Genomic DNA, 25,970 nt, shown 5'->3' on the forward strand with positions numbered 1-25,970 from the left:
TTTTTCACTGTGTGCTCAGCACCTGGCGTTGCCCTCCATGCGTGTTGAATAAATGGGCTTGTCTTTTGTCTTCTGAATACTTTATGCAGGGGTGGCAACAAGCTGCTAACTTTTGTTAATTATTTGTTAATGATTGTTAATCTGTCATGTTTAACAACAAAAAAAAACCAGGCAAATTTTTTCTAAAAATTCTACTTAAAGATTCACTAGTTGCTGTTCAGATGTAATCGCTGAGTCCACTAAGTTGAAGATTCCTTAGAGGCTTGATATTGTGTCATCATCCTCTGCATTAGTATCTGACAGTCAGTCACTAGTGTAAGTCCTTCTGTCTGATTTCCTGGCCACCTACATGGATGGAACTCAGGAGTGCTGTTCATCTTCTAGACTAATTAGTTATCCAAATATAACTTTAATAATTGATTCTAGTCTTTACTTTATCTTAGAGATGTGTGCTTACTTTTCATTGGCACGTATTCTACATATTTATGGGGTGCAGTGTGATATTTCAATATATGTGCACAATGAGCTTTGATTAGAGTAAGCAGCACGTTTATCACCAAAATATCTATTTCTTTATGAGCAGTATTTAAAATATACTAGGTATTTTGACATATACTGTTATTGTGGACTATAGTATAGCTACTTTGTGTGTATATATGGACTTGAATGTGTGTGTGTGTGTTTGTGAATTTGGGCACATGCACATGTATTCATGTGTGTGATATATACTAATAATGTCACCATATTTCATTCTCTAAAGAGCGACTCTTCACTATATTAATTTTTGATGCATCTGTTATATTTTATTCCATGTGTACTTAGTATTATAGTAATTCTAAAACATTCTGTTTATATAGCTCTTAGTTTGTTGTCAGTACCTTATATAATCTTTAAAGCAAACCTCAGTGTTTTTGTCATAGTCACTACTGGACCACAATGTATTGGGTGTTTGCAGGGTATGGTAGCATTCATTCACTATAAAAAGACAAGTAGGGAAAAGAAGTCACTATTCTGAGAGAAAAAGTTCTTAGCTTACACAGTTACATTTTCCCATGTGCCTTTCATTGTAGATGATATTTTAAGATGTTTCAATAATGCTCACTGTTTTGTTCATACTAGTTTGAATTTATTCTCAATGTAGTGTTGTTCACTCTGTGAAAGGGAACAAGAAAAATTCACTACCATTTGAATTAAAATACCAGAATTCTAAGGATACGGGGTATAAAACATTTTGATATAGTTTCTATGATCTTGGCAATTAGTTTTTTACATAAACTTTTACATAAAAGATAATTCAGAATCAAGCTGTTCTGTACCAGATACTTGGATGTTTATTGTATTTTCTAAATTGAAGCATATAGAAAGTGTTTCTGTTGTAATTTTACCTCATTTTCAGCATTATTGATTGCAAAAAGTAAAGCCTTAATACCAAGTCATAGATATGATGGTTCTAAAACTTGATTTTTCTATTTTTTTCATAAGAATACCATATACATACAAAAAAATCATTAAGAGTGCAAAAACAAACAAACAAAAAACCATTCTTAGTCATTCAATTATAAACCTGTGACTAAAAATTCTGGTTTGCTAAAACCAAATTAAGCAGTGCCCTAACACGTGTTGTAGCATGACATGTATGTATCACTGTAACAGAAGCCTAAGAACAGCTCTTGTGAGGGAAGTCTGCAGATTCGTTGGGGTTTCAAATGCCTGTGGTGCCTGCACATTTTAGAGGTTTACATGTTCATTAACGGAAGATTAGTGGTTCTTATATAGACTGTTTTAATTATAAACTTGGCTCTTTTTAAACCTTCTGATGTTCTAATAACAAATGTATTTTAAAGCTTGCCAGGTGTTCAACAGTTTCTACTTTTTAGGATAGAGTTAGAAGTTAGAAGAGGTAAAGGTTTAAGAATAGATGCTAAATTCATAATTGTTTGCTTTCAGTCAGAAATTGGGTTTGGGAAAATGGAGACCTACATCAAATTGGAAAAGCTTGGAGAGGTGAGTACACTTTTAAAATAAGACATTTTCTTGTTATCCAGACTTGCACTCCATAATGTTTGCCAACTTAGAAAACTACAGATTTTTAGTTATTATTGTCTAAAAGATCTATACCTAATTCTGAAATGACAGCAGAACTAGGTGGAATAAATTGTCTCAGTCCTTGAAGAACTGATAAAGATGAAGTTAATATTTCTTAGTAGACCTGTTCCCTTTTGTTGAAGCACAAATGCTGTGTTTTGTGACTAATGGAACAGGCACTTACTTGTTTACTTCTTGGAGTCTGTTGTGATCTGGACATTGTGTGAATTCAGAGAACTATCTATAGTTATAAAAGTGATCAAAGGTGAGAAAATTCTTTAGGCCATGGCTTTCTTGAACTTGCTTCTAATACCTGTACTGCTGTTAATTAGACATGGCCTGCCAGCTCCAGTAAGAAAGGGCAGGAAAAGAAGGGGCAAGCCTTCAGGGGGCTTTTTACAGGAGGGCTAATGTGCACAGACTCTGAAGAGCGTGGAGGCCGGAGCAGGTTTTCATGATTGACTATTGTCATTCCATTTTCATTGACAGTGCTCAGTGCCCTGTGGGTTTTATACACCATTACCTTAAGTGCCTCTGATATTAATCCATCGATCAGTTGTTAATCTGAAATAAAACGAGAATAAAGGAAATGCTTTTTTAGACTTTGGAAACACCACAGTGTGGTAGAAATATGGATATCATACATATGAAACTAAGGCATTGCTGTAAGAAAAACTGGATAAGATGTTTCGTTTTAAGGTAACTTTAGCATGCTTTAATTTAATTTAGAAATTGAGCTTAAGGCTCTTTACTTTCTTGAGACGAAGCTTCAGTATGTAGTCCCAGCTGCCCTGTAACTCACTGTATAGGCCAGGGTGGCTTCTGCTTCTTCCCAAGTGCTGGAAGTAAGTCATACATTACTATGCCTGGTGACTATCACATTTGAACAAGGACCTTCAAATATATTTTATAGGGCACGTATGCAACCGTATATAAAGGAAGAAGTAAATTGACAGAGAATTTGGTCGCATTAAAAGAGATCCGCTTGGAACACGAAGAAGGAGCGCCCTGTACAGCTATAAGAGAAGGTGCGATGTTTATATAAACAGTTCAGTCTAAACCATAGTAAGACGACTGTTTGTGAACGGTGCTTAGGTGTAAAGATAGTCAATGGCTGGAAGCCATCTTTAGACCTTGCAATTGTTTGTTTCTAATTTCAGAATAGTCAACAGAAAGGTATTAGTCAATTGTATTATTGTATAGTTCATAATGAAATACTTACGAAGCTGTTAAAAATCTCTGACAGATAAATATTTGACCTAGGAAAACTATGTATTGGTATACAGAGACCATGATGACAACAAATTACCTACATCAGTAAATTTTACTAAACATAAGAATCAAATAGCATATAAACACAACCATTTTATTTTTAAAACTCAGGTTTTTTTTATTGGTAATAGATACAATGTATAGAAAATATTCTGATTATGGTCCCCCTACTACTCCTCACTTTCCCACCCACCCCAAATCCTTCCTCCCTCCCTCCCTCCCTCTCTCTCTCTCTCTCTATCTCTCTCTCTCTCACCCCCTCCCTCTCATTAAAATACCAATAGACATCTAAAAAATGATAAAATAAAAACAAACCAGTATAGGACAAAATAAACAAACAGAAAAGAAAAAAAAGAACCAAAGAAAAAGCATAAAACACATACAGATGCTGGGACACATACATACATACATACATACGTACACACACATGCCATTCCAAGTCAGATTATTAAGAAAGAGCTTGAGGCTGATTAATGATATGGAAGAGTAAAAGGTACCTTGTACTCTGTGATCTCAGAGCCTCAAGTAGTTGATACGAAGTTAAAAGATACGAAGTTGTAGTGTTGGGGACAGTTTCAGGAATTACAGTGTCAATCCCACAACCACACAAGCAAAGGAGAAATCCACACCCTCACTTTCTCCACTGTCAGTCTGGCTTTAAACTTTGGGCTTTATCTTAAACACAATCAATGTATGTGCAAAACTTGGGGTTTTTTGTAAAGACTGACTACTGCCTACTAAATAAATAAATAACTTGCTTTCTTTTTTGTTTTTCAGTCTCACTGTTAAAGGATTTAAAACATGCAAATATAGTAACCTTGCATGACATTGTTCACACAGATAAATCTTTGACTCTGGTCTTTGAGTATCTGGTAAGCATTTAATAAACTTTATCATTCTTTTCTTTTTTGCTTCAGTAAAATAGACAATTGGACCTTTTAACAGCCCCAGGGACATTATTGTTTAATTATTGGTATTTAATTACATTTATATGTAGTGCATTCTGTTTCTTTGAGTTCTCCTGGGCTGGAGGGATGGCTCCATGGACAAAGGTGCTTATCAGCTTTATCCAACTCCAGCCTCCTGACGACTTGAGTTTCAGCCTTGGAACTTAGAATTCAATCACTCCCTTTGTTGACCTTGGACCTCCACATACATGTCATGACATAACATGTGTGCCCTCAGACTTAAATAAATGTTTTTTGTTAAGGAAAAAAAGCTGTTAGGTTGATCAGCCATGAATCCCCAAATCTGTGTCACATGGTGAAATGTTGTCTCTTTTCAGGACAAAGACCTGAAACAGTACATGGATGACTGTGGAAACATCATGAGTATGCACAATGTAAAGGTATGTTTTACATGTCCTTTTAAACCTTAGTTAGAGCACAGCTGGACAAGATTGCCCCAGCCAATATAGCAGTCTGTTATCGCCTACCAAGTATATTTAGTCAGCATCTGTTTACTACACCATAGCTTTTACAAATCATACCCTTTTGTAGTGCTGCTTCATTTTAAAGGTCTTTTAAATTTTTGCCTTTTGCAACAGTTTATTCCTCTATCTGTAGGATGGACATCTAAGTATATTCTCGATAAAAACAAACATTTAAAATAAATACAAATGATGGGTACATACTTTGAAAGACCCTTTTGATGATAAACTTCACTAATACATTTAAAATAGTGTTTAATTATAAAATAATCAGTTGAACAAGGTCAGAAACTTACAGGTGTCTTGATGCTGTGCTGGACACACAGATCTGTGTTATCAGAAGATAGTAGGTCTTCTTAGCATTAATTATCTAAGAATTCAAGTAATACTATAGAAGTTGGCTAAGACAACCAGTACCAGATGAAACCCAAAAGTTAGTAGTTAAGTGAAAGCATTTGACACAGCTGAGTGTTAACAATAGATGTCTTTGACCTAATTGGCGTGCCCCAAATTTAGCAAAGATTTATTTATGCAAAATTAACAGTTCACGGAAACCTATTTTGGAAAAAGGCAGTGTCTCGTGTGTGGTTGAGACATTTCTAATTCTGTAGATGATAACTTTAACTTTGTTTCTTTTAAATAGTATGTTGGTGGATATGGAGAAAAGCCAGTTTCTGTTACTAACAGAGAACTCCGAACACGGGCTAATCCGTTGCTAAGAGCAGGGCTTTAAATGGGTTTCCATGTGTTCTAGGAGGGTTTTTTTCTATAATATTGTTATCTTATTTTGTAATATGTTATGAATAGCATTTGTTTATTTTTATTTTTGTTTTCCCTACTTTTATATATAGCAATAATTTGGAAAGAAAATAAAAGGTTTAATTGGCATAGTTTGATAAAGGTTTGCAAAGTCTTTGCTTTTTAAGTTAGATCCATGTGGGTGCTGTGATGTAGAAAGCATGTTATTGTCTATCTGTTAAAATTACACTTATGTTTTTCAAGGATAAAATCTAACAGATATTGAGATGATAATTCCAGAGTTTTCAGAACATATAAATATGCAAACTCTGGAAGCGGCTTCTTAGAATTCGTTCAGGCCTATCACTCATCTTCTGTAGTTTCACCTTCAGTGACCCAAAGACACTTGTGAATTCTCCGGAGGAAGGCTCTTTTCCTGCTAACCACAAAGCATCAAAATGCACTGAGTTTTTTCCTCTAAAATACACAAAAGCCCTCAGCCGTTAACCTTGCAGGAGTCACTTTTCTCAGTCATTCAGAGGACACTGGTGCCAGGGCCCCTCTCTGAATCACAGCGGATTTTGAAGAGTGAGTAGGAGGCACTGGGAGTCAAGTGCCCAGGAGGTGGATGAGGAGCTGGCTTGGGTATTTTTATAGCAAGTCATTTGCCAGCGCTACACAGCACCATTCTTTTCTGATACCTTGGCTCTTATGTAAAACCGTCAATTCTGATGTCCCCTTTTAAACTGATGCTGCCCCAGTACAGGCATGTGTGTGTGTGTGTGTGTGTGTGTGTGTGTGTGTGTTTCAAGGAGGAAATCAGTGGCAGGGTTTGGTTGATTGTTACAACAGAATTTTATAATCAAATGCTAGGCCTCCAGCCAGTGAACTGTTATTATTCAAAGTTTTATTTGCTGTATTTATTTCCCTGGTTATCATTAGGTTAAAAACTAAATGATGCTTTAATTGAGCAATAAACCATAAAATTTGGAAAACAACTCTAAGAGGCAAAGATGTCCTTAAATGGCTTTAATTACTTGACTTTTCCTTAGAGCAAAGCCTGTTACACTGTCTTCAAGAGTCCTTTTCATTTGTCTCTGTAGCTGTTCCTGTACCAGATTCTCCGTGGCTTGGCATATTGCCATAGAAGAAAGGTATTGCACCGGGACCTGAAACCACAGAACCTCCTCATTAATGAGAGAGGGGAGCTAAAGCTGGCTGACTTCGGTATGGAGAGATAAGATAGTCATACAAACTTCCAGGTGGCTGAGTTAAAAAACCCACCCTTGTCACAAGGTGTCATCACTTTCGTGTGGGTGTTGGAGTTTTCTCTGTAGCTCAGAGATGTGCGATAGAATTTAGGTGGATGGTTTATGATGGTCCTTCGTGGTCAACACTGAGATGCATGGGTTCCCAGGCATTCTCCAGACCTCTGGGGCTTCTGAGACCTTCCATGGTCTCTGAAGATAAACTACATGATCAGGGCTACGCTGGTGGTCTTTGCCTTTGTCCCTGTGTTAATATTTGTGCTGATGACTCAAATCCAGTAAGAAGTAGAGTCACAGGTTCCCATGTGTAGGCTCCACTGTTCCCAGTGTGAAGGGCGAAGTGTCAGTTATACTTAAGATGCTTGATACCGCAGCAGTAAAATTTATTTTCCTCAACTTTCAGCCTGGGGTATAAGTCTTTACAGTATTTCTTGTGATAAAATGAGGTACATGTATAAAACACATTGACCTCACACAGAAACAACAGTAATCTAAAGAAAAGGGGTTAGGGGGTCCTTTTCTAAAGAATCACTGTTTTACTAGGAAATTTTGGACTAATAGATCGATTACTTAGACTTCAATTCATTCGCTTGCTTGCTTTTTCTTCTTTTTTTATTTTATTTAATTAATTAATTTATTTATTTGAAACAAGGCTTCTCTGTGTAGCCTTGGCTGTCCTGGAAAGGCTGGCATCCAGCTCAAAGAGATCTGCTTGCCTCTGCCTCCAGAGTTCTGGGATTAAAGGTGTGTGCCACCACCTCCCAGCGATACTTGTTGTCCCTCCCCAGGCCTGGGTTAGTTAGCCATGTTGTTGAGATTTCATGGACGTAGCTTCCCTGGTATTTCCTGGAGACACACACAGTCCTCTCAGCAGAACAGCTTGGCGTTCCTCCAGCCCTCTCGGTCTCCCGCCTCCTCTTGGGAGATGGTTCCTGAGCCTGAGGTGCAGGAGTGGTGTTCTAGGTGGATCAGCTGGGGTGGGTACCACGGGGTCACTTGTTCTCTGCATTTTGACCAGCTGTGGCTTTCTGTAACAGTCTTCAGCTGTTGCAGAGAGAAGTTTCTTAGCTGAGGGGTTAGAGCTACACGCACCTGTGGGTGTAAGGACAAATATTAGAGTGCCGTGAGGAATTATGCTAGTTTAGTAAAGTGGCAGCTCCAGGTTCGCCCCCTAACCCATATCACGCTAACATGGAAGGGGCAATCTCATGGGACTCCAACCCTAGGGAAAAACCAAACAAACTACAGACCACTAAGGAATGCTGAGTGTGGAAGAAATACTCTGCCTCAGGCAAGAGCCTCGCTATAAGTACCAAGTGGTCAGCCCTGAAGTTATACATGTGTCCAAGTAACGTTACGTGGACTGAGCAGATTGTGTTTATATAGTTAGGAATAATATATCTATGTAAACAATTACACACACACACACACACGTAGATGGATTTTTCTCAGGGCCACTGGCTTACAAAAAACAGCATGGAGGTTTATTAATTATGAAAGCTTGGCCATTAACCTAGGCTTGTCTCACTAGCTCATAACTTAAATTAATCCGTATTCTTAACAATCTACGTTTTACCACGTGGCTTTTACCTCTCCCATTCTGTGTATCTGAGTCATTCCGCATCTCAGTGGAATTTCCTGCATGCCTAGATTCCTCCTCCTTCCTTTCTCTCCCCAGAAATCCCACCTATACCTCCTGTGTAGCTATTGGCTGTTCAGCTTTTTATCATACCTATTACAGCAGTACATCTTCACACAGTGTACAGCTATCCCACATCACATATACATATATAAACACACATATGTGTATGTGCGTATATACATCATATACATATATACATACACACACACACACACACACTCACACACTGAAAGAAAAAGACGTCATGAATTTGAGATCTAAAAGCATTTGTGTGGGGGGGAGGAGTTGGAGGGAGGAGAGGGGAGGGGAAAATGATAGAATTTTAATTTCAAAAATGTCTTTTAAGTAAATTGCCATTTTTAATAAAAACATTAATATATATTTATATATCATGTGACATAATGTATTAATATAACACAAATAAATATGTAAATAAAATAAGGAAGAAAGGATTATTCAAGTTTTCAAACAGAAGTTAAAATTTGAGAACTTGGATCTGCTATTTTGACTTTAATTCCTAACTTGCTGATGTTTAGAGACAATACAGTGGTGACATAAAATTATGAACCTTTGATATATCAAAGAAATACATAGCCGTTTATATAACCCAAAGACCAGCATTTCCCAAATTACCAGGAGATGACACTGGATAAAGATCCAGTTAAAGCGCTAGCTGGAGCACTGAGCCGTCAGGAAAGCAGCGGAAGTTCATGGAGGCGCTCTCAGTTACCACATATGTTTTTACAAACCACGTTCTGGCTCAGCATGGCCGCAGAAGATGGCTCATGCCTCGGAAGAGGCGCTTGGTGTTTGTGGGATTTATTCTTGTCCTATGTATGTGAGCTATTACAAATTTGATGTGCTACCCTGCATATACCATGATTTATCAAAGCAACGTATCACAGTAGATCAAATGTAGAAGCAAATGTGGAATCCAGTTGTCCTTCATTAACGTCAAATTTAAAATAAGTAATAGAAATGTAGGGCCAATCTTGCCCACCCCCCCCCACCGCCTTGGAAAATAACTTTTTATAAAGATGTTATTGCAGACAGCCTGTTGTGAATGGTGTGCGTTTGAGGTTAGGATTGTTGTGCGGTTTTGGTTTTTTGAGGCAGGGTCTCACTGTGTAGCCCACATTGACCTCAAACTCATGATCATCTTGCCTCAGTCTCTTAAATTACATGATTATAGGACAGCATTGCTATACCTGATTGAGTCTTGTTTTTAATCTGTAAATAAGTGCTTTTAAGTTTTCTCAGTTTTAGCTTATAAATATGGTAAATACCAACAATCCACACAAATGAAAGCTCTTGGGGTCCTTAATTTTGAAAAGTTTACGCCAGATCCTGAGACCTGGAAGCTGTCTCTGAAAAGCTTTTCCCCATATGCCTGCTACCATTCGTCTGGTTTTTGGTTTGTTTGGTTGGTTTTTTATTTGCTTGGTGATTTAACTAGTAGCTGTTTATCCATATCCCTCTAACTAATGTGATTTTAAGGGATTTGAAAATAAAATGCAGTTACATACACTTCACTTTTAGCAAGTATTATATTGAAAGAACATTTTGTAGAGTAGCTTAGAATTTTTGTGTTATATATATTCAGAATTTGAATATTTTAGTAAATTTAGTTTTTTTTTTTTTTTTTTTTTTTTAATAGTCACAGCATCAGACTTTATTTACCAGGAGCACAAAATAGTAAAGCTATGAAGGGTCTTTCTGAGGCAAATGTGCATCAAATAATAACTACTCTTAAAAATTTAGTTTTTAAATGCCAATATAGTTTCTACGATTAGCGTTTGTAAGTTTTCCTAGTTATGATAATTTTACTTTAGGACTTTTTTTTTTTTTTTTTTGGTTTTTCGAGACAGGGTTTCTCTGTGTAGCTTTGCGCCTTTCCTGGTACTCGCTTTGGAGACCAGGCTGGCCTCGAACTCACAGAGATCCACCTGGCTCTGCCTCCCGAGTGCTGGGATTAAAGGCGTGCGCCACCACCGCCCGGCTTACTTTAGGACTTTAATACATTTCCCAAATAGGAGATTTCCCAGCTTTCTGTTAGTAACAAGTTAAAAACTCATTCTTACTGAGTAGTGAATTTCCCTTAGAAATTTTCCTTGACCATTTGTTTGAAGGGGCTTTGCTGTTTGGCTCCCTGAGTCTAAATGAGAAGCAACAGATTAATTGTGTATGCTTATACAGATTACATAACCGTTACCTCTTGGGCGTCATTTATGTTATTTCCCTTAGAATCGTCCCTGCTCCTCCTTCCTGTCTCCTTGCCAAGCTAGTTTTTTCTCCTTACCCTTAGTCCTGAAACGAATGTCAGTGGCAGAGCAGTCGGGTATGTCAAAGGCCATGGACAGTCTTTTATCTGAGAACGCTCTGAATTGTAGACTTTCAGTTTTTCCTTTAACCTCCAGAGAGCAAGCAGGCAGATCCATATTACAGTCATCATTGTCTCCTGTGCTTGGCCGTTCTGTTTTATTGGTTGCGTAGTAAATACACGTATGGCTTCCAGTAATGCGGGTCATTTCACTGTGAGTTGATTCTCCCTTTTTCCCCCTTGGTGCTGGGGATCCAAGTCAGCCCTGAGTGTGGTAGCAGATAGTAGCTCTGAGCTACATCTCCACCTTTGTGAGTTCTTGATCCCTTTGAAAATTCCATTATTTCCTTGTTATCAGTGAAATTCAGACAGTTGGTAAAGTCCAACAGAAATACATACTTCCATTATTGGTAGAAAATGGCTTAAAACAAATACTATATCACAGTTAGTTTGGGAAGAGAATGCTTATATATTTTCATAGAAAAGACTGAAGCTCTGATTTTGACCCCTGAGCCCAGGAGGATAAGCATCTCAGTTCAGGACAGGGGAGTAAAATGCTGGGGACTTTATAACTCCAGTTGGCTTTAAGGGCTTAAGTTCCAGCAGATTTACTGCCTTGCCATGTCTCATTCTTAATATCAAGATGTGCAAGGTGGCGCACACCTTAAATCCCAGGACTCAGGAGGCAGAGGCAAGCAATCTCTTGAGTTTGAGGCCAGCCTGGTCTACAGAGTGAGTTCCAGGGGTATATAGTGACAGCCTGTCTCAAACAAAACAAAACAAGACACCAAGTGTGAGGAATGAGAAAGATGCCCTACATCTTGCTAATTACCAAAATGTGTGGAAAAATAATTTGTTGGACATGACTATACCAAACTGGAATGCTGGGGTAACAATTTGTAATTAAAATAGTGTCAACATTACACCAATTTAATGAAGTGTTGAATTACCATTTTATGACATTTTTCTTACTTAATATTTTAATAAGATACCTAGTTATGCATAACAGCAATCTTAACCTAAGCACCCTTGCTACTTGAAATAAAATGTATGATAAAAATAAGGTTATGTTTCTCAAATGTAAACTTATTAACCACAGTTTAGAAGCTTAGATCATTAACTCTTCGCCAGTGGCAGAGCAAGGAGGTTGCAGGCTTTTCTGTATTTGGGAACACACAGTAGAGTCCACAGGAGGCCAACAAGGGATGGGCATTGTTTACAGCAGTTGGTATTACCCAAAAGCATCAAGGCCCCTCTTACCCTAAAGTTACCCACATCACACAAGACCTTAAAAAAAAAAGGACAAAGAGCATCGAGTTTTGTTCCAGAGAAATCTCCAAACAGGCTCAAGAAAATTGCCAATAAAATTCAACTGGTCATAGACCAAATGATTTTGAGGTTTTTAATCTGTAAAAAATGATGTAGCAAATAAATGTGGTATTTGGGTTAAAAGGTGATAAATAGCTTATAGCCGTAGGAAGGAAACTACATCTCAGTGTCATTGACCTATTTTGGATTAATTTCAGTAGGAAATAATTCTGGTATCATGACTCATCAACAGACAGAAAATACCTTAAGTTTTAATTAACTTAGACACTGCGTCAGCTTAGTCTCTGGTCTGCAATTACTGTTTTTAGTTTAATTATATAATATTGACTCGGCCCAGGACTCCATACATTCAACAGAATTTGTAAAACTAATTTTTTGAAGTTTCAAGATGCTAAGGAGTAGACTTCACTGAATGAATGGGTCATGGTAGGGACTAAGAAATTCAGTATATTCATGGATCTCAGTATATTTCATTCCTTGTTTTCTTTTCTCTGTGAAGGACTAGCCAGAGCCAAGTCAGTTCCCACAAAGACCTACTCAAATGAAGTCGTCACGCTGTGGTATCGGCCTCCTGATGTGCTTCTCGGTTCCTCAGAGTACTCAACCCAGATTGACATGTGGTAAATATGCAGAGATGCCATCGCCATTTATAGTTTGAAAGAGCATCGCTATCAACAGGGCACCCTGACAAGTACTTATTTTTAAGGAGGTATTTTAAAGAGTTAGTATGTGTATGAGCAGTGATTAAGAATTGAGGTATGCCTGGTCTACAGAGTGAGTTCCAGGACAGCCAGGACTGTTACACAGAGAAACTTTATCTCGAAAAACTAAAAGAAAAAAAAAAAAAAAAAGAATTGATGCATGGAAATAGAACTATTTAGATTTAAATATCAAGTCTGCCACTAATGACTATGTAACCGCCTTATTCACATTATTAGCCTGTGCCTTCATTTAAGGGGGGTGGACACAGTAATAATAAAGTTCAGTAGATGATACTAAGACTAATGCTCAGAGAGCACTTAAAAGAATATATGATGTAGCAATTTCCAACAAGTATTTTGAATATGTAGAATAGACCTACGTATTTGGTCCAAAAATAATAATTAAAATTTCAAAGACCTTTTTAATACATTATTATGTGTGTTATGTATGTATGTACACATATGTGTGTACGGGTGCACTCACTTGTACATGCATACACATACAGAGACCAGAGGTCAACATGAGGTGTGCTCACATACCACTTTCACTTAAAGACAGTCTTTGACTGCGTCTGCAGCTTGCTGTTTGAGCTCGGCTAACTGGCCAGCCAGAGCTGGGCCCTGCCTGTCTCAGGCCTGTAGCATTTTGTACGTGGGTTCTCAGGCTGTGTGTGCAGCACACATTGTGCCCACAGAGCCATCTCCCCAGCCTTCACATCACTGTAACCACGATCCTCTCTGCTTGTTGCCAACAGAATCATTGCCTATATATTTCCTTGATCTGATAGAGATTTTCACAGATGTCTGTAAACTTCCCTTTTCAACTTAATTCAGCCTGTTTCTCAACACCGATGTTCTCTTTCACACAATTGTTCTACTTGCTTTTCTTTTTTCCTTCTTTTTTTTTTTTTTTTAATTGTTTTTTCGAGACAGGGTTTCTCTTTGTATGTAGCTTTGCGCCTTTTCCTGGATCTCGCTCTGTAGACCAGGCTGGCCTCGAACTCACAGAGCTCTGCCTGGCTCTGCCTCCCGAGTGCTGGGATTAAAGACTTTAATCCCAGTACTTACTGTTCTTTAATCGGCCTAGCTCTCCTAGTCTCTACCTAGTGTTCACCCCAGGCCACTCATTTGACGTGCTCTCTCCACCCAGTGGGTTCCGCGTGTAGAGATTCCAAACAGTTTGTTATCAGTCCTTTCCTGAGTGTGCCCTAGCTTCCAGAGGCAATTCCTTTCTCTGTATTTATTATCTACTCCTTATGTCTTTTTTTGTTTGTTTGTTTGAGACAGGTTTTCTCTGTGTAGCCCTGGCTGTCCTGGATCTCGCTCTGTAGACCAGGTTGGCCTTGAACTTGGAGATCCTCCTGCCTCTGCTTCCCGAGTGCTGGGATTAAAGGCATGCGCCACCACTGCCCAGCTACTCTTTATGTCTTGATAAGTTAAATGCTTGTTTCTGTTATTGTCTTGAGCAATTGCATCTCATTTTGTAGGACTTTTTTTTCTCTTAAATTCTAATAAGATATGCCGTAGATAAAGTTTATAATTTTAACTAGTCTGATTGTACAGTTTCAGACACTTAAGTTCATTTACATTGTTAAACAATGGTCTCTTCTGTCCATCTTTAGAACTTAAGAACCTTTTACTCTTTTAAACTGAAACTTTACCCATCAGATAACCATTCTACCTTTGTATTTGGTCCCTGGTAATCAGTACTCTACTTCCTGTCTCTGAATTTACCTGTTCCAAGTACCTCATGCAAATGAGACCATGCTGCGTTTTTCCTTTTCTTACTGACTTACTCAGCTCATTTACCACGATGTCTTTAGGCTTCGTCAACACTGTGTGTGGTTTCCTCAAGTCATTGTGTATATACAGTACATTGTTTATTTGTTCATCTATTGATAGGGACTGGAGTTTCTTCCACCTTTCGCCTGCCGTCCATGATGCTGCTGTGAATGTGGATGTACATATTGTCTCAAGACTTTGCTTTGGGTTCTCTTGCATATGTACCTAAAAGTGAAATGGCTGGGTCGTAGCAATTCTGTTTGCAAATGTGTGAGGAACCATCATTCTGCTTTCCATAGCAATGCGCCGTTTTATTTCCTGCCTGGTGCTTTCAGTTTTGTGTAGTTTTACTGCCTGCACGCCCTTCTGGAACCACTGTGTCTTACCTTCCTTGTATCGCATGGTTCCTAACGAAAATGTCTATTCTCCGAGCCTCTGCCTTTTCCTCCTCTTACACACGGTCACGTCACCACCAGCATCCGCTGGACTCACTCCTTCCTGCATCGGTCATGAATCGTGACTTCTCCTTCCACACTACCATTGCCACTGTTGTCGTCCAGGTGACCATAGCAATAGTACGCTTCTGTCACTACTGAATAGTTTTTTATTCTTTGGGAATCTTATAGAAGAGAAAGCTAGACGTTTTAAGAGGAAAAACAAATTAATAACATGGTAGTCGATACGGTAAATTTAATAAATTAGTTGGATCTAAAATTATCTTTGCGGAAAGTTTTCTGGTAGGCTGGTTTAAAATTCCCCTGAAGGGCAATCTTGAGGAAAAATATACTTGTGCTTCCTAATATGTAAATGGATTGATTTCTTTTCTTTTCTTTTTAAATGATGCATTTTAAAGGGGAGTTGGCTGTATTTTCTTTGAAATGGCTTCTGGAAGACCACTGTTTCCAGGGTCAACTGTGGAAGATGAACTGCACTTAATATTTCGACTACTAGGTAAGAAAGAAGTCTTTTTCCCATGATTCACAGCCGCAGTTGGCTAGTTAAATAAGGACTGTGTGTCGAGCATGGGTGTACATGCATGCGTAGTTATTACGATAACTGCGGTTGGCCTTTCTGTCACAGGGTAGGTCTTCCAGGGTAGCTGCTCATTTAACTTCATTTCACAAGGATTTTAGGAAAGAAGATTTGACCCTCTGCATATTATTAAGTACTGCACCTAGTGTAGTTAGTGTCATATGGATAGAAAAGGGACTCTTACCACATTTATGGCATAATCGCATAGTTCCTAATCCACACACATATACATGTATGTATGTCTACTATCTTAATTTCTATTGAAATGGTTTAATCATTTAATACAAACATGTGGTTCCTTAACTATTTCTTAGTTACACCTGTTTACATATGTTTGCACATACATAATTTAAATGCTTATCATGAATTTATTCTTTTAATTCAGGAACTCCGTCTCAGGAAACTTGGCCAGGTGTTTCTTCAAATGATGAATTCAAGAACTACAACTTCCCCAAATATAAGGCACAACCTCTAATTAACCATGCACCCAGGTATGTCTTTTTAAGTGGAAAGGGGCAGACTCCTGTGGCTCATTAGACTCGGTAGCTGTATTTACACAGTGAGGGTTCAGGACTGATGAGGAGGGTTTCTCAGCAATGTGTGATTTAAATCAATTCCTTCCATTGACATAATACTTTTGTAAGTCAGTGGTCAAGAATCACCAAAGTATGTAAATAGAATTGAGCTGTAAAACGAATATAGCATGCATATATTAGCATTCTGGAGCTTATGTAGATAGATCTGCAAAGGCCATGATGACACTTCTGTTTGGGACTCTCATTGGCTTTGTCATTGGTTTTATAGCCTTTATTACTGAAGTTTTATATACTTTACAGTAATCATCGCTTAGCAAGTTATTTGCTATGATTTTGTTGATGGCTTACCTATATTTTGAATCCTGTTGATACATTTCGGGGTCACGGTCTCACTGTTTTTACCTGTGTGCTAGGGCAGTGATATTCTGGTGTGCCTGCCTTCATTAGCATACTGAATATTGATGTCCAGTTTAAATTTTCCTTGTCATAGAGGATACTGTATTTGGGGGTAGAATGCTAACTTTAAAAATTCTATAACATTAATAATTTTTCTTGAATATTGAATATTTCAATGGCAGTCCCAATTATTTATGGTTTATTCTCAAGAAAATGGCAAGATAAGTCTTTTAGGGCTAAAACAGGTTTGGGTCTTTGAAAGTAGTGAGATTAGCCGGGCGGTGGTGGCACACGCCTTTAATCCCAGCACTCGGGAGGCAGAGCCAGGCGGATCTCTGTGAGTTCGAGGCCAGCCTGGGCTACCAAGTGAGTCCCAGGAAAGGCGCAAAGCTATACAGAGAAACCCTGTCTCGAAAAACCAAAAAAAAAAAGAAAGAAAGTAGTGAGATTAGTTATTTTAGGGCACTTAAATTTGGCAAATGGGAACATTTGGAAAATCATTTTATCTGCAGTGTTTCAGCTAAGATAAAGGAATAAATGGACACTTGTTTTGCTTTGTTGTTCTTGTTTTTAGGTTAGACTCTGAAGGAATTGAGTTGATAACAAAATTTCTTCAGGTAAGTCACGTCTTATTTTATAAACGTTAATGGATCATTAAGTGTCACTTTCCTTGTAGGAAAAATAGAATCAATAATAACCCCTCAAACACTGTTAATGGCAGTAAGATTGCTCACGGTGCTTTCTAGAATGGCAGCCGCTCAGAGTGGCGCCCTTTGCAGTTCACTTTCCTATACCCTCTTTTCCTACGCTTGTGCCTTGTAGAATGCGGCACCCCCAATACCACTCATTCTCCTCCAGAGCAAGAAGGAGAGAGAGAACAAGGGTGCCATCGGCACATTAACTCTCTTACATCTAGAAAGCAAAGGCTTCTTCCAAGTCTCCTTGGCCAGAACATTTAATTGTAAAGAAGGAAGAAGGAAAGAAATGGGAATTGGGGAATTAGCCTAAATCTAGAACAGTCAAGATTCGTGATTTGTCTGTTGGAGTTGAAAGCATGAACGTCTTGAATAAATCTAGGTTGTGTCATTTATTGAGAAAAGAGCAGTGCGATTTATTGGCCAAGGATGCTGGTATAAAGACATTGCACATATCTCCACCAGTACATTGCTGTTTGCAAAGAAAAGTAGCGTTAAAGACTGAATGTTTTCAGTTTTCATCACTTTAGAAAAATACAAAGAATCTAATTTTTTGTTATGAAGCTTAGCTGGGAAATGTGGAATTGAGATAGAATGATCCCCATATTCTGAGTGTATTGGGAGTACTCTAAATTGATGCTAGAAAAATTGTCATATTAAATAGTCAAGAATTTTTAAAATATTTTAATACTAATGTATCCTTCTTCAGCTTTTTACGGTAATTAGAGACAAGGTTAATGAAGAAGTTTTTTGCTCTTTCACAGTATGAGTCTAAGAAAAGGGTTCCAGCAGAAGAGGCCATGAAACATGTGTACTTCAGAAGTCTAGGACCCAGAATACATGCTTTGCCAGAAAGTAAGAAATGCTCAAGTTTGTTCCCTTTTATTTCCACTTGTCTAGGATTGAGCATTGGAATTTTTGGGGATTTAATTTGGGGGTGGTTGTTGGTTTCTATACCTAAAATTTTAGTCCTGGTTTGTAATCAGATCATGATTTTTTCCAAGCAAGGTATATGTCCTGTTTTTTTTATATATGTCTTATAACATTGAACACACTGTCTTTACTCACTAAGAAATCAGTAATATTTGGATGTGAATCATTAACCTTAGAATATGCTGATGATATCATCCTTATGCTTATTCTGGTTCAATTCATTTGTTCAAAGTGGTTTTCTAGGGTTGGACATGTGTAAACCTGACTTAAGATCGCCAACCTCTATGTAAAAGTTGGCCACTGCTGTGCGCATGTATAACTCCAGTACTTGGCAGGGTGGGGATCCCGAGAGCCCACGCACGGCCAGCGTAGTCAAAATGGTGCGTTCACAGGCGCACACACTCCGTTTTCTATAAAGACTAGTGAAGCACAATCAAAATGCAAGATTTTCCTCCTGGAGCTGTATTTCTTTCCTGAGAGGATACCAAGACAGCTTTCCTTCCTTGTCATTCTGGCTGTACTATCCCTAAGAAAATAGTAAGCCTATTACCGAAATCATTAGAATAGAAAATTTCCCGAGCCTGAGGTAACGCTTTAATTTTGTTCACGCTATCTTAAATTAGTCCAGTGTTTCACTTTAAAATGGAGTGAGGGGGAATAGGAGACTGCCTGGGAGAACAGCTGTGGGAGCTATCAGCACCTTCCCATTCTCTTTTACTAGGTCCTTGTTAACTGAGTCCAGGGAACAGCTGGTAGCAAAGCCTGTACAAGACTTCATGTAGAATTGCTTGATTTTTTTTTTTTTTAATGAAAAACTCTCTCTGACGGAGGTTAGAAATGAGAGGCGATATGTTTATATTTCCTAAGTCTTTTTTAAGACTTTGTCTTACTATATAGCCCTGCCTGGCCTGGGACTCACTGTGTAAAGCAGCTGGCCTTGAGTTTATGGTGCTCCACAAAACCCTGCCTTGCAGATGCGTGCTGCTACACCTTCCTTTCTTTTAAGAGAGGCATTTCATTACCATGCCAAGTTTCAGTTTGATTTAGTGATTCTTGTACAGATCTACTCCATTCTTTACTGAAAGTATCCAAAGATTAAAGGTTGATGTCCTCAGGCCATCATAAGGGGACAAATGTCAGGGAGAATAAGAACCCAGTAACGCATTTAAATTAGATCTCCCAACCCTAATAAGTCCTGAAACAATGTAAAATTTTTTTAAAGGCAGAGTTAGACAGAGAATGATTCTGAAAGGACATAACTTGATTTGGTTTTCTGTTTAGAACATAGGGACAAATGTGAAATCTTTAAGGGGGCCATAACCTTGGGAGTATAGTATAGATGTTTGATCTTGAGTCATCATATGCGTTTTGAATATTTTGTTACAATTGACATAGATTTGTCGTTAATATCTGGTGATTTTTGTCTGTTCATTTTAGGCGTATCAATATTCAGTTTGAAAGAGATTCAGTTGCAAAAGGACCCGGGTTTTCGAAATTCTTCCTATCCAGAGACAGGTGTGTTTGTCATAAACCATTTCACGTGTCGATCATGAATTTTTGCGTGGAGCCAAGCTTTGGGTTTATAAGGTGATGAGTAAAGTTACTGATGTAAAAACCAATGTACAGTGCATCCCACAACTCTGTACGTTTAGAATTGCGCATACTTACTGTTTTGAATGACGTGGGCAGCTCAGTAAGTCTTCAGAGAGCAATTGACTCAGTCAAGTCAGGGATCCTGAAAGCTGCCGCTGGCACAAAGACCTTTTACAAGTGGCCTACCTTGATCACTGCACACGCCATCCCTGGTACCTGAGGCAGAAGACATACCTTGTACTTGCCTAGCCATCAGGTTCGTCACTCGGAAGCATAGAAGCTGTAGACTGACCCCGTCACCAGAGGGTCCTTTAAGACAGTGCCGAGCACTCTTACCATGGAAGATTAGCATTTGCTGGTGGGAACATTAGCTTCCTAGAGTCACCAGATACTGTATGTGGGATGAAAACTGAACCTTGAACTGCCTCATAAGATGACTTTATATTTTAGGACACGGGAAGAACAGAAGACAGAGCATGCTCTTTTAAGTCTGATAACATGGTTTCAAGCCCAGCCCCAGCCTTTCTTATCAGTCATGGACTCAGAGCTGAAGGCAGTTATTTCTTGTGCTGGACTTGGGATCTCCGTTTGTCTACACTGTCCTCTTCACAGTGGAGTCTTTTTATTGCAGACCTACAGATTGTTTTTTATATTTGTTGTCACAGTGTGACAATTTTTTTCTTGTCCAGTTGGTTTTAAGGTCTTCTCTGCCAGGAGAGCCAGTAGGTTACAGCTCCCAATGTAACTGTAGCTGCAGAGTTGTGCGGGACTGAGAAACACAGTGCATTATTTATTGCGGAATCGTTGCTGCTAAATAACTACTGTCTGTTTATTTAACACAACAGTTGAATGCCTGAAGAAGTTGCAGTGGCTTTATTATATGTGAACGCATCTGTTTCTCCTCACAAATTGTTTTACTGCTGCATTCTTTTTTTTTTTTTTGTTCGTTTGTTTTTAAAAAATTAAACTGCAGTGTTTCCTGGAATGTATATTTAGCTTTGCTTAGCAGTAAAAACGTGAGCCATCTTGAACACTCTTAAAGAACATTGGCCAATAGAGTAGCTGAGAGGTTGGCCGCACAGTGTGTTTAAGAAGCATGCAATGTGAGAGTTGATTCAAGCAAGGGAATATCAGACATTTTTGAATTCTTACATTAGACACCAATAAATTAAAAACCAAGTTATTTATTTTTACCTATTCCTCATTTTAGAAATGTCTACTGCATATTCGTATGCTCCTACCCTTGGTTAACTCTTTTCACACTGTGCTTTTAGTTAAATTTTAACCAGAGAAGTCATTCAAACAGGAAAGGCCTTGCTGCTGTTTGTTTTAAGCACATTTCTTTTAGTAGATGATAATTCATTTTGAGGAACAGTTTCCTTCATTCGGAGGCTGTGTGTGTTTCAGTAACATTCACTTGGAATCAGCTGAAAGCTGTACTATGTCTTTAAAATGAGCCATGATAAATTAGAAATGAGAAATAAGAACCCAGAGGACCGCTCTAAAGCATTGTGGGTATTATCTGCTCATCAGAGACACTAACTAGTGTGACTTGAATTATGCATCTCCTTGAACATCACAGACACTTTGGTGTTGGTAACAGTGTTTTAGGCATTTGTGTTCATTTTTAAGGACTATTGGTTAGTGCATCCTATAACTATAAATCTTAATTGATATGTTTTGAAATGGTCATGTGCATTTTTGCCTTATATCATGAAAATAGTTATAACTTAATTTTTTTGTCCTGCCATTTACTGTAAACATTCAGGGTCCTCTCATTTCTGTTCAGGAAATCCTGTAGTTTATTGTTGTTATTTAACAGTATTAAGTGAGTTTTTGTATATTTCTTTTTAACTTTATTTGTGAATAGTGATTGTGGCATGTTTGGGGATGTTATTTTAATATTTCATGATACTGAAATTTTAATTTTTTTTTTTTAAAAAAAAGTTCTGGAAGAAACAGATTCATGTATAATGGTGAATATCGGACCACTACTGCTTTTCACACTTGTCAACTGGTTTTATGTTAAACCCTGTAGCCTAACTGCTGTTACTTCTAACTGACAGACATGTATTAATATTGTACTTTGAAGGTTATAAATATTATGTGAAAATTCCTTCATTTTGTTTTGAAATTTATAATAACTAAATCTCTGTGTTATATAAAATGCGATTTTGTTGTGTCACTGTTCTTTCTTGGGGAGGAAGGCTGTGCGCACTGGGGTCCCTTTCTTTCCCGGGGGTCATTGTAAAGTGAGGAAATGTCGCTGTGCTGAAATTGACAACTGCTTATGTCTGCGCCGACCATTTGGTTAGCCGTCTCTTACGGAATCTTGCAAGAGAGCATTCGCTACTTAAGAAATGGCACGTTTGTCTGTTTGGTTTGTAAATCGGCTTGTAGTCAGTTGTCAGTAAGTTCAGTTGTTGCCTATAAAAAGTAAAGAGGTACATGCAGTCATTGAAAACGCTTTCTGGGGAGTCCAGGGACCTCTTGTTAAGGAATTCGGCAAGCAAATAGACATGTGTAGGCTGCTGTTTGTTGACATTTCCCCCTCATTCAGATCCTGGAAACTTTGCAGTGAAGAGACTCGAGACCCGGGAGGACTGAACCTGGAACTTCTCACAAGCCCCCAAACTGCCAGTTCTGAAGGAAGGTAAGAAGTGCTAGATCAGTCTTACCATAAACAGGTTCACTGGGCATTGTATCAGCTTAGTCTGAAAGACTGTTTAATAACGTGTTATAATCTACCTTTCAGACTCATGACAGTTCATATTGGTTTTCTTTTCCTCTTCGTGGCATTGACTACATTCACAATACAATAGTTACATTGATTTATTTCCAAAATTGTCTTACTGTTTCAGAAATTGAACTCATTAAAAAATAATTCCATCTAAGCCTCTCATAACTATTAACTACCTCCTGTATCTATGAATTTCCCTACTCGATATTTTTCTGGTATGTACAACCATACTATTTGGTTTGTTGCTTTCAATATAATATTTTCAGAGTTTGTCTTCATGGCTGACTAATGTTCTGTTGTGACTGCACAAGTGTGACTCCTGCTGCTGTGAGCATTGGTGTGCACTGTTTGGGCTCCTGTTTCCTCTTTGTGGTGTATATACATTAGGAGTGAGATGGTTGCCCAGACATCATCCTGATTCTTACTTTCCGAGAAGCTGCCGAGCTTTCCACAGCAGCTGCACTATTTAAACCCCTGGTGATGGATGAGAAGTCTCTATCCTTCCCCTACCTGCTGTTGTCAGTACCCTCATCATGTTCATTCTGAGAGGCATGAAGACGGAGGTCACTGTAGGTTTATTTACATTCACTAACGATTACCCAGGTTGAGAGTCTTTTGTGTGAAGAAAAGCTATTCATGTAAAAATTTTGCCAGTTTTTAACAAGGTTGTCTTTTTGTTACTGAATTATAAGAATCCTTTATGGATTCCTAATCTGTCCTTATAAAGCTCATAGTTTTCAGTGTTTTCTCCTGTTCTATGAGTTGTCTTTCACTTTCTTGAAGATAGCCTGGTAAGGCCTCAGAGCTTTCGTTTTGCATCTCACGCCTGTCTTTAATTTCGTTGTTGGTGCTTTTGGTGTCAGATTTTAAAAACCTGTTGTCAGTTTTCCAAGATCATAAATATTTGCCCCAATTTTTTCTTTTAAGAATCTTAAAGTTAGGTCTGTATGAGCTAGAGTTTTCCTGCCTGGCCCATAGTCAGGACAAATCTCTCTCACCTGCCAGTCCCACAGCCACTCAGACCCAACCAAGTAAACACAGAGACTTATACTGGTTACAAACCGTATGGCCGTGGCAGGCTTCTTGCTAACTGTTCTTACAGCTTAAATTAATCCATTTCTATAAATCTATACCTTGCCACATGGCTCGTGGCTTACCGGCATCTTCACATGCTGTTTCTCATCATGGCGGCTGGCAGTGTCTCTGACTCAGCCTTCCACTTCCCAGCTTTATTTCTCCTCCTTGTCCCGCCTACACTTCCTGCCTAGCCACTGGCCAATCAGTGTTTTATTTATTGACTAATCAGCAACACATTTGCCATACAGACCATCCCACAGCACTTCCTCTTTTCTTTTTTTTTTCAAAAAGGAAGGTTTTAACCTTAACAAAGTAAAATTACATATAATTTGGGAATTTGGGCATAGCTTCTCTTACTACTTCCTGCTGGAGGGGGGTGCTGTATCTTATGGGGAAACAAAGAAAATTTTAGGATCATGGAGTAGTCCATGAGGCTGTATTGTCTGAGCCAGTTGCCTTCAAACCATTCTGGATATTGGATCATCTGGGTCATGGTGTCATCGGAGACCTTTCAGGGGGTCTTGGCTGGTCAAATCTGATGTATCTTAATCTGGAACAAATCCATACCCTTTGGCTTTCTGTGGGAAAAAAGCAGAGTCTCCTTTCCAAAGCAACATATCCTTATATTCAAATTTTGAAGTCAAGGTACCCTTAAAATATACATTTTGGCATAACTCAACAGCTTTTACAATCAAATGTTTTTCTGCAGTTAAAAGTCCCAAAGACAACACAATGCAGATTCTCTGTGTAATATTCATCTTCACATGGCTTATTTTTTATATTAACTTTATTTTCTCTTTAAAGACTTTATTTTTTAAAACTATGTATTTGTTTCTATAACTGTATATATCACTTTTTTTTTTTTTTTTCTGGTGAAATTTTCCTCTTAACAGCATTTTCTCCAGTCTGTGAGTTTGAGGTGTTTTCCACTAACTTAGGTTGTCTTTTAATTTTTCTCAGCAACATTTAGTAGTTTTTAATATAGAATTATTACTCCTCCGTGGTAAACTTAATTCCTCAGTGTTTATTGCTACTGATGCAAGTAGGATAGTCTTTTTAATTTCTCTTTCATTGCTAGTTCTTGAAGTACAGATGATTTTGTTTTGATTTTGTAACCTCCAACTTCGTTGAATTTGTTGCCTTTAAAGGTTTTTTTTTGGGGGGGGTGGGCTCTTGTACATACAACATTATGTCGTCTGCAGCAAGAAATAGTTTGACTTTTTCCTTTATGATTTGGATGTTTTTTCTTTCTTTTTTTCTTGTTTTCCCCTTGCCTAATTGGTGTTGTAGACCTCCGTTATCACTGAGAAGTAGTGAAAGAAGCTGACTGACTTGTGTTCCTGGTCTGGGGGGAAAGCTTCCTGGGATTCACCACCCAAGGTGCTACCAGCAGCGGTTTCCTTGTATAGCCCTCCTGTGGGACTTTCCTCCCGTGCCTAGTTTACAGACTGTTTTATCATGGGAGGTTCCTGGCCGTTTTGTTTTCTAAAGCGTTTTCTCTGTCATTTCTGATGGTCATGTCGCTTTCTTCGTTCATTACCTTCATTGTTTTTGGTTAACTCAGCACTGCCTCTCTGGGAAGAAACCATTTGGTGATGAATTAAAATTTCAGCATCCTTTAGGAAAATGTTTGGGACCCAGAGTGTCTCAGATAGCAAGGGATTGCCCCCAGTTTGGAATATTTGCATAGTCTGTGGTAGTTGAGCATCCCTGCTTCAAAATTACGAAATCTGAAACGCTACAAAATCTGACGGGTTTTTTGTTTTGTTTTGTTTTTTGTTTTTTCCATATCGTTACTGTAAAAGCTTCAGGTGTCAAGGCCTTTTAGATTTCATATTAGGGATGTAAAGTTGTGGTTCTTTAAACATGCCGCTGAATTCGGTTTGCTAGTGTTTTGTTGAGAGTTTTAGCCTGAATTCAGAATGGGTTTGGCCTGTACTCTAGTTTGCTGGCAGTATCTCTCCATTTGGTATTGAGGCTTTGCTGGCATTAGAGTGAGTGAAGGAAATGTTCTACCCTTCAGGTACGTTGTCTTAACTCTCCTACTACCATACTGTTTGTATTTGGTTGTGTTTGTTTATAGTAGGTCATTTTGATTTTCATATATATACATATGAGAAAGGAAGGATATATATGTATTTAGTTGTTTTGGTAATATGTATTATCTATACCAGTTATTTTGAGTTTGTGTGGTTTTAAGAGATTTATCCCCAAATGTCATCCCTTTCTATTTTTTTCTGTCAGCGGCTCTAGTCTTTAAATATTCTAATCTAAATTCTTCTTCCCCAACCCTCCTTGGTTTTTCGAGACAGGGTTTCACTGTGTAGCCTTGGCTGTCCTGGAACTTGCTCTGTAGACCAGTCAGGCCTCGAACTCATCTACCTGCCTCTGCCTCTCGAATG

General features: G+C 38.3%; 1 protein-coding gene across 1 annotated transcript in view; it reads left to right on the forward strand.

Moving 5' to 3' along the window:
• Positions 1-21,923, forward strand: part of Cdk17 (cyclin dependent kinase 17) — an 86,637-nt gene extending 64,714 nt beyond the window's left edge. The window contains exons 6-17 of the mRNA XM_052753125.1: positions 1,948-2,004; positions 2,999-3,113; positions 4,135-4,229; positions 4,643-4,705; positions 6,628-6,751; positions 12,583-12,703; positions 15,420-15,517; positions 15,984-16,089; positions 17,105-17,147; positions 17,990-18,080; positions 19,596-19,673; positions 20,202-21,923. Coding sequence (XP_052609085.1) covers positions 1,948-2,004; positions 2,999-3,113; positions 4,135-4,229; positions 4,643-4,705; positions 6,628-6,751; positions 12,583-12,703; positions 15,420-15,517; positions 15,984-16,089; positions 17,105-17,147; positions 17,990-18,080; positions 19,596-19,673; positions 20,202-20,239 — 1,029 coding nt within the window. The 3' untranslated portion in view covers positions 20,240-21,923. The remainder of the gene's footprint in view (positions 1-1,947; positions 2,005-2,998; positions 3,114-4,134; positions 4,230-4,642; positions 4,706-6,627; positions 6,752-12,582; positions 12,704-15,419; positions 15,518-15,983; positions 16,090-17,104; positions 17,148-17,989; positions 18,081-19,595; positions 19,674-20,201) is intronic.
• The last annotated feature ends 4,047 nt before the right edge of the window (positions 21,924-25,970 follow it).

This window comes from Peromyscus californicus, unplaced genomic scaffold (genome assembly GCF_007827085.1).
Source record: "Peromyscus californicus insignis strain IS unplaced genomic scaffold, ASM782708v3 Scaffold_24__1_contigs__length_46423439, whole genome shotgun sequence".
NCBI lineage: Eukaryota > Metazoa > Chordata > Mammalia > Rodentia > Cricetidae > Peromyscus > Peromyscus californicus.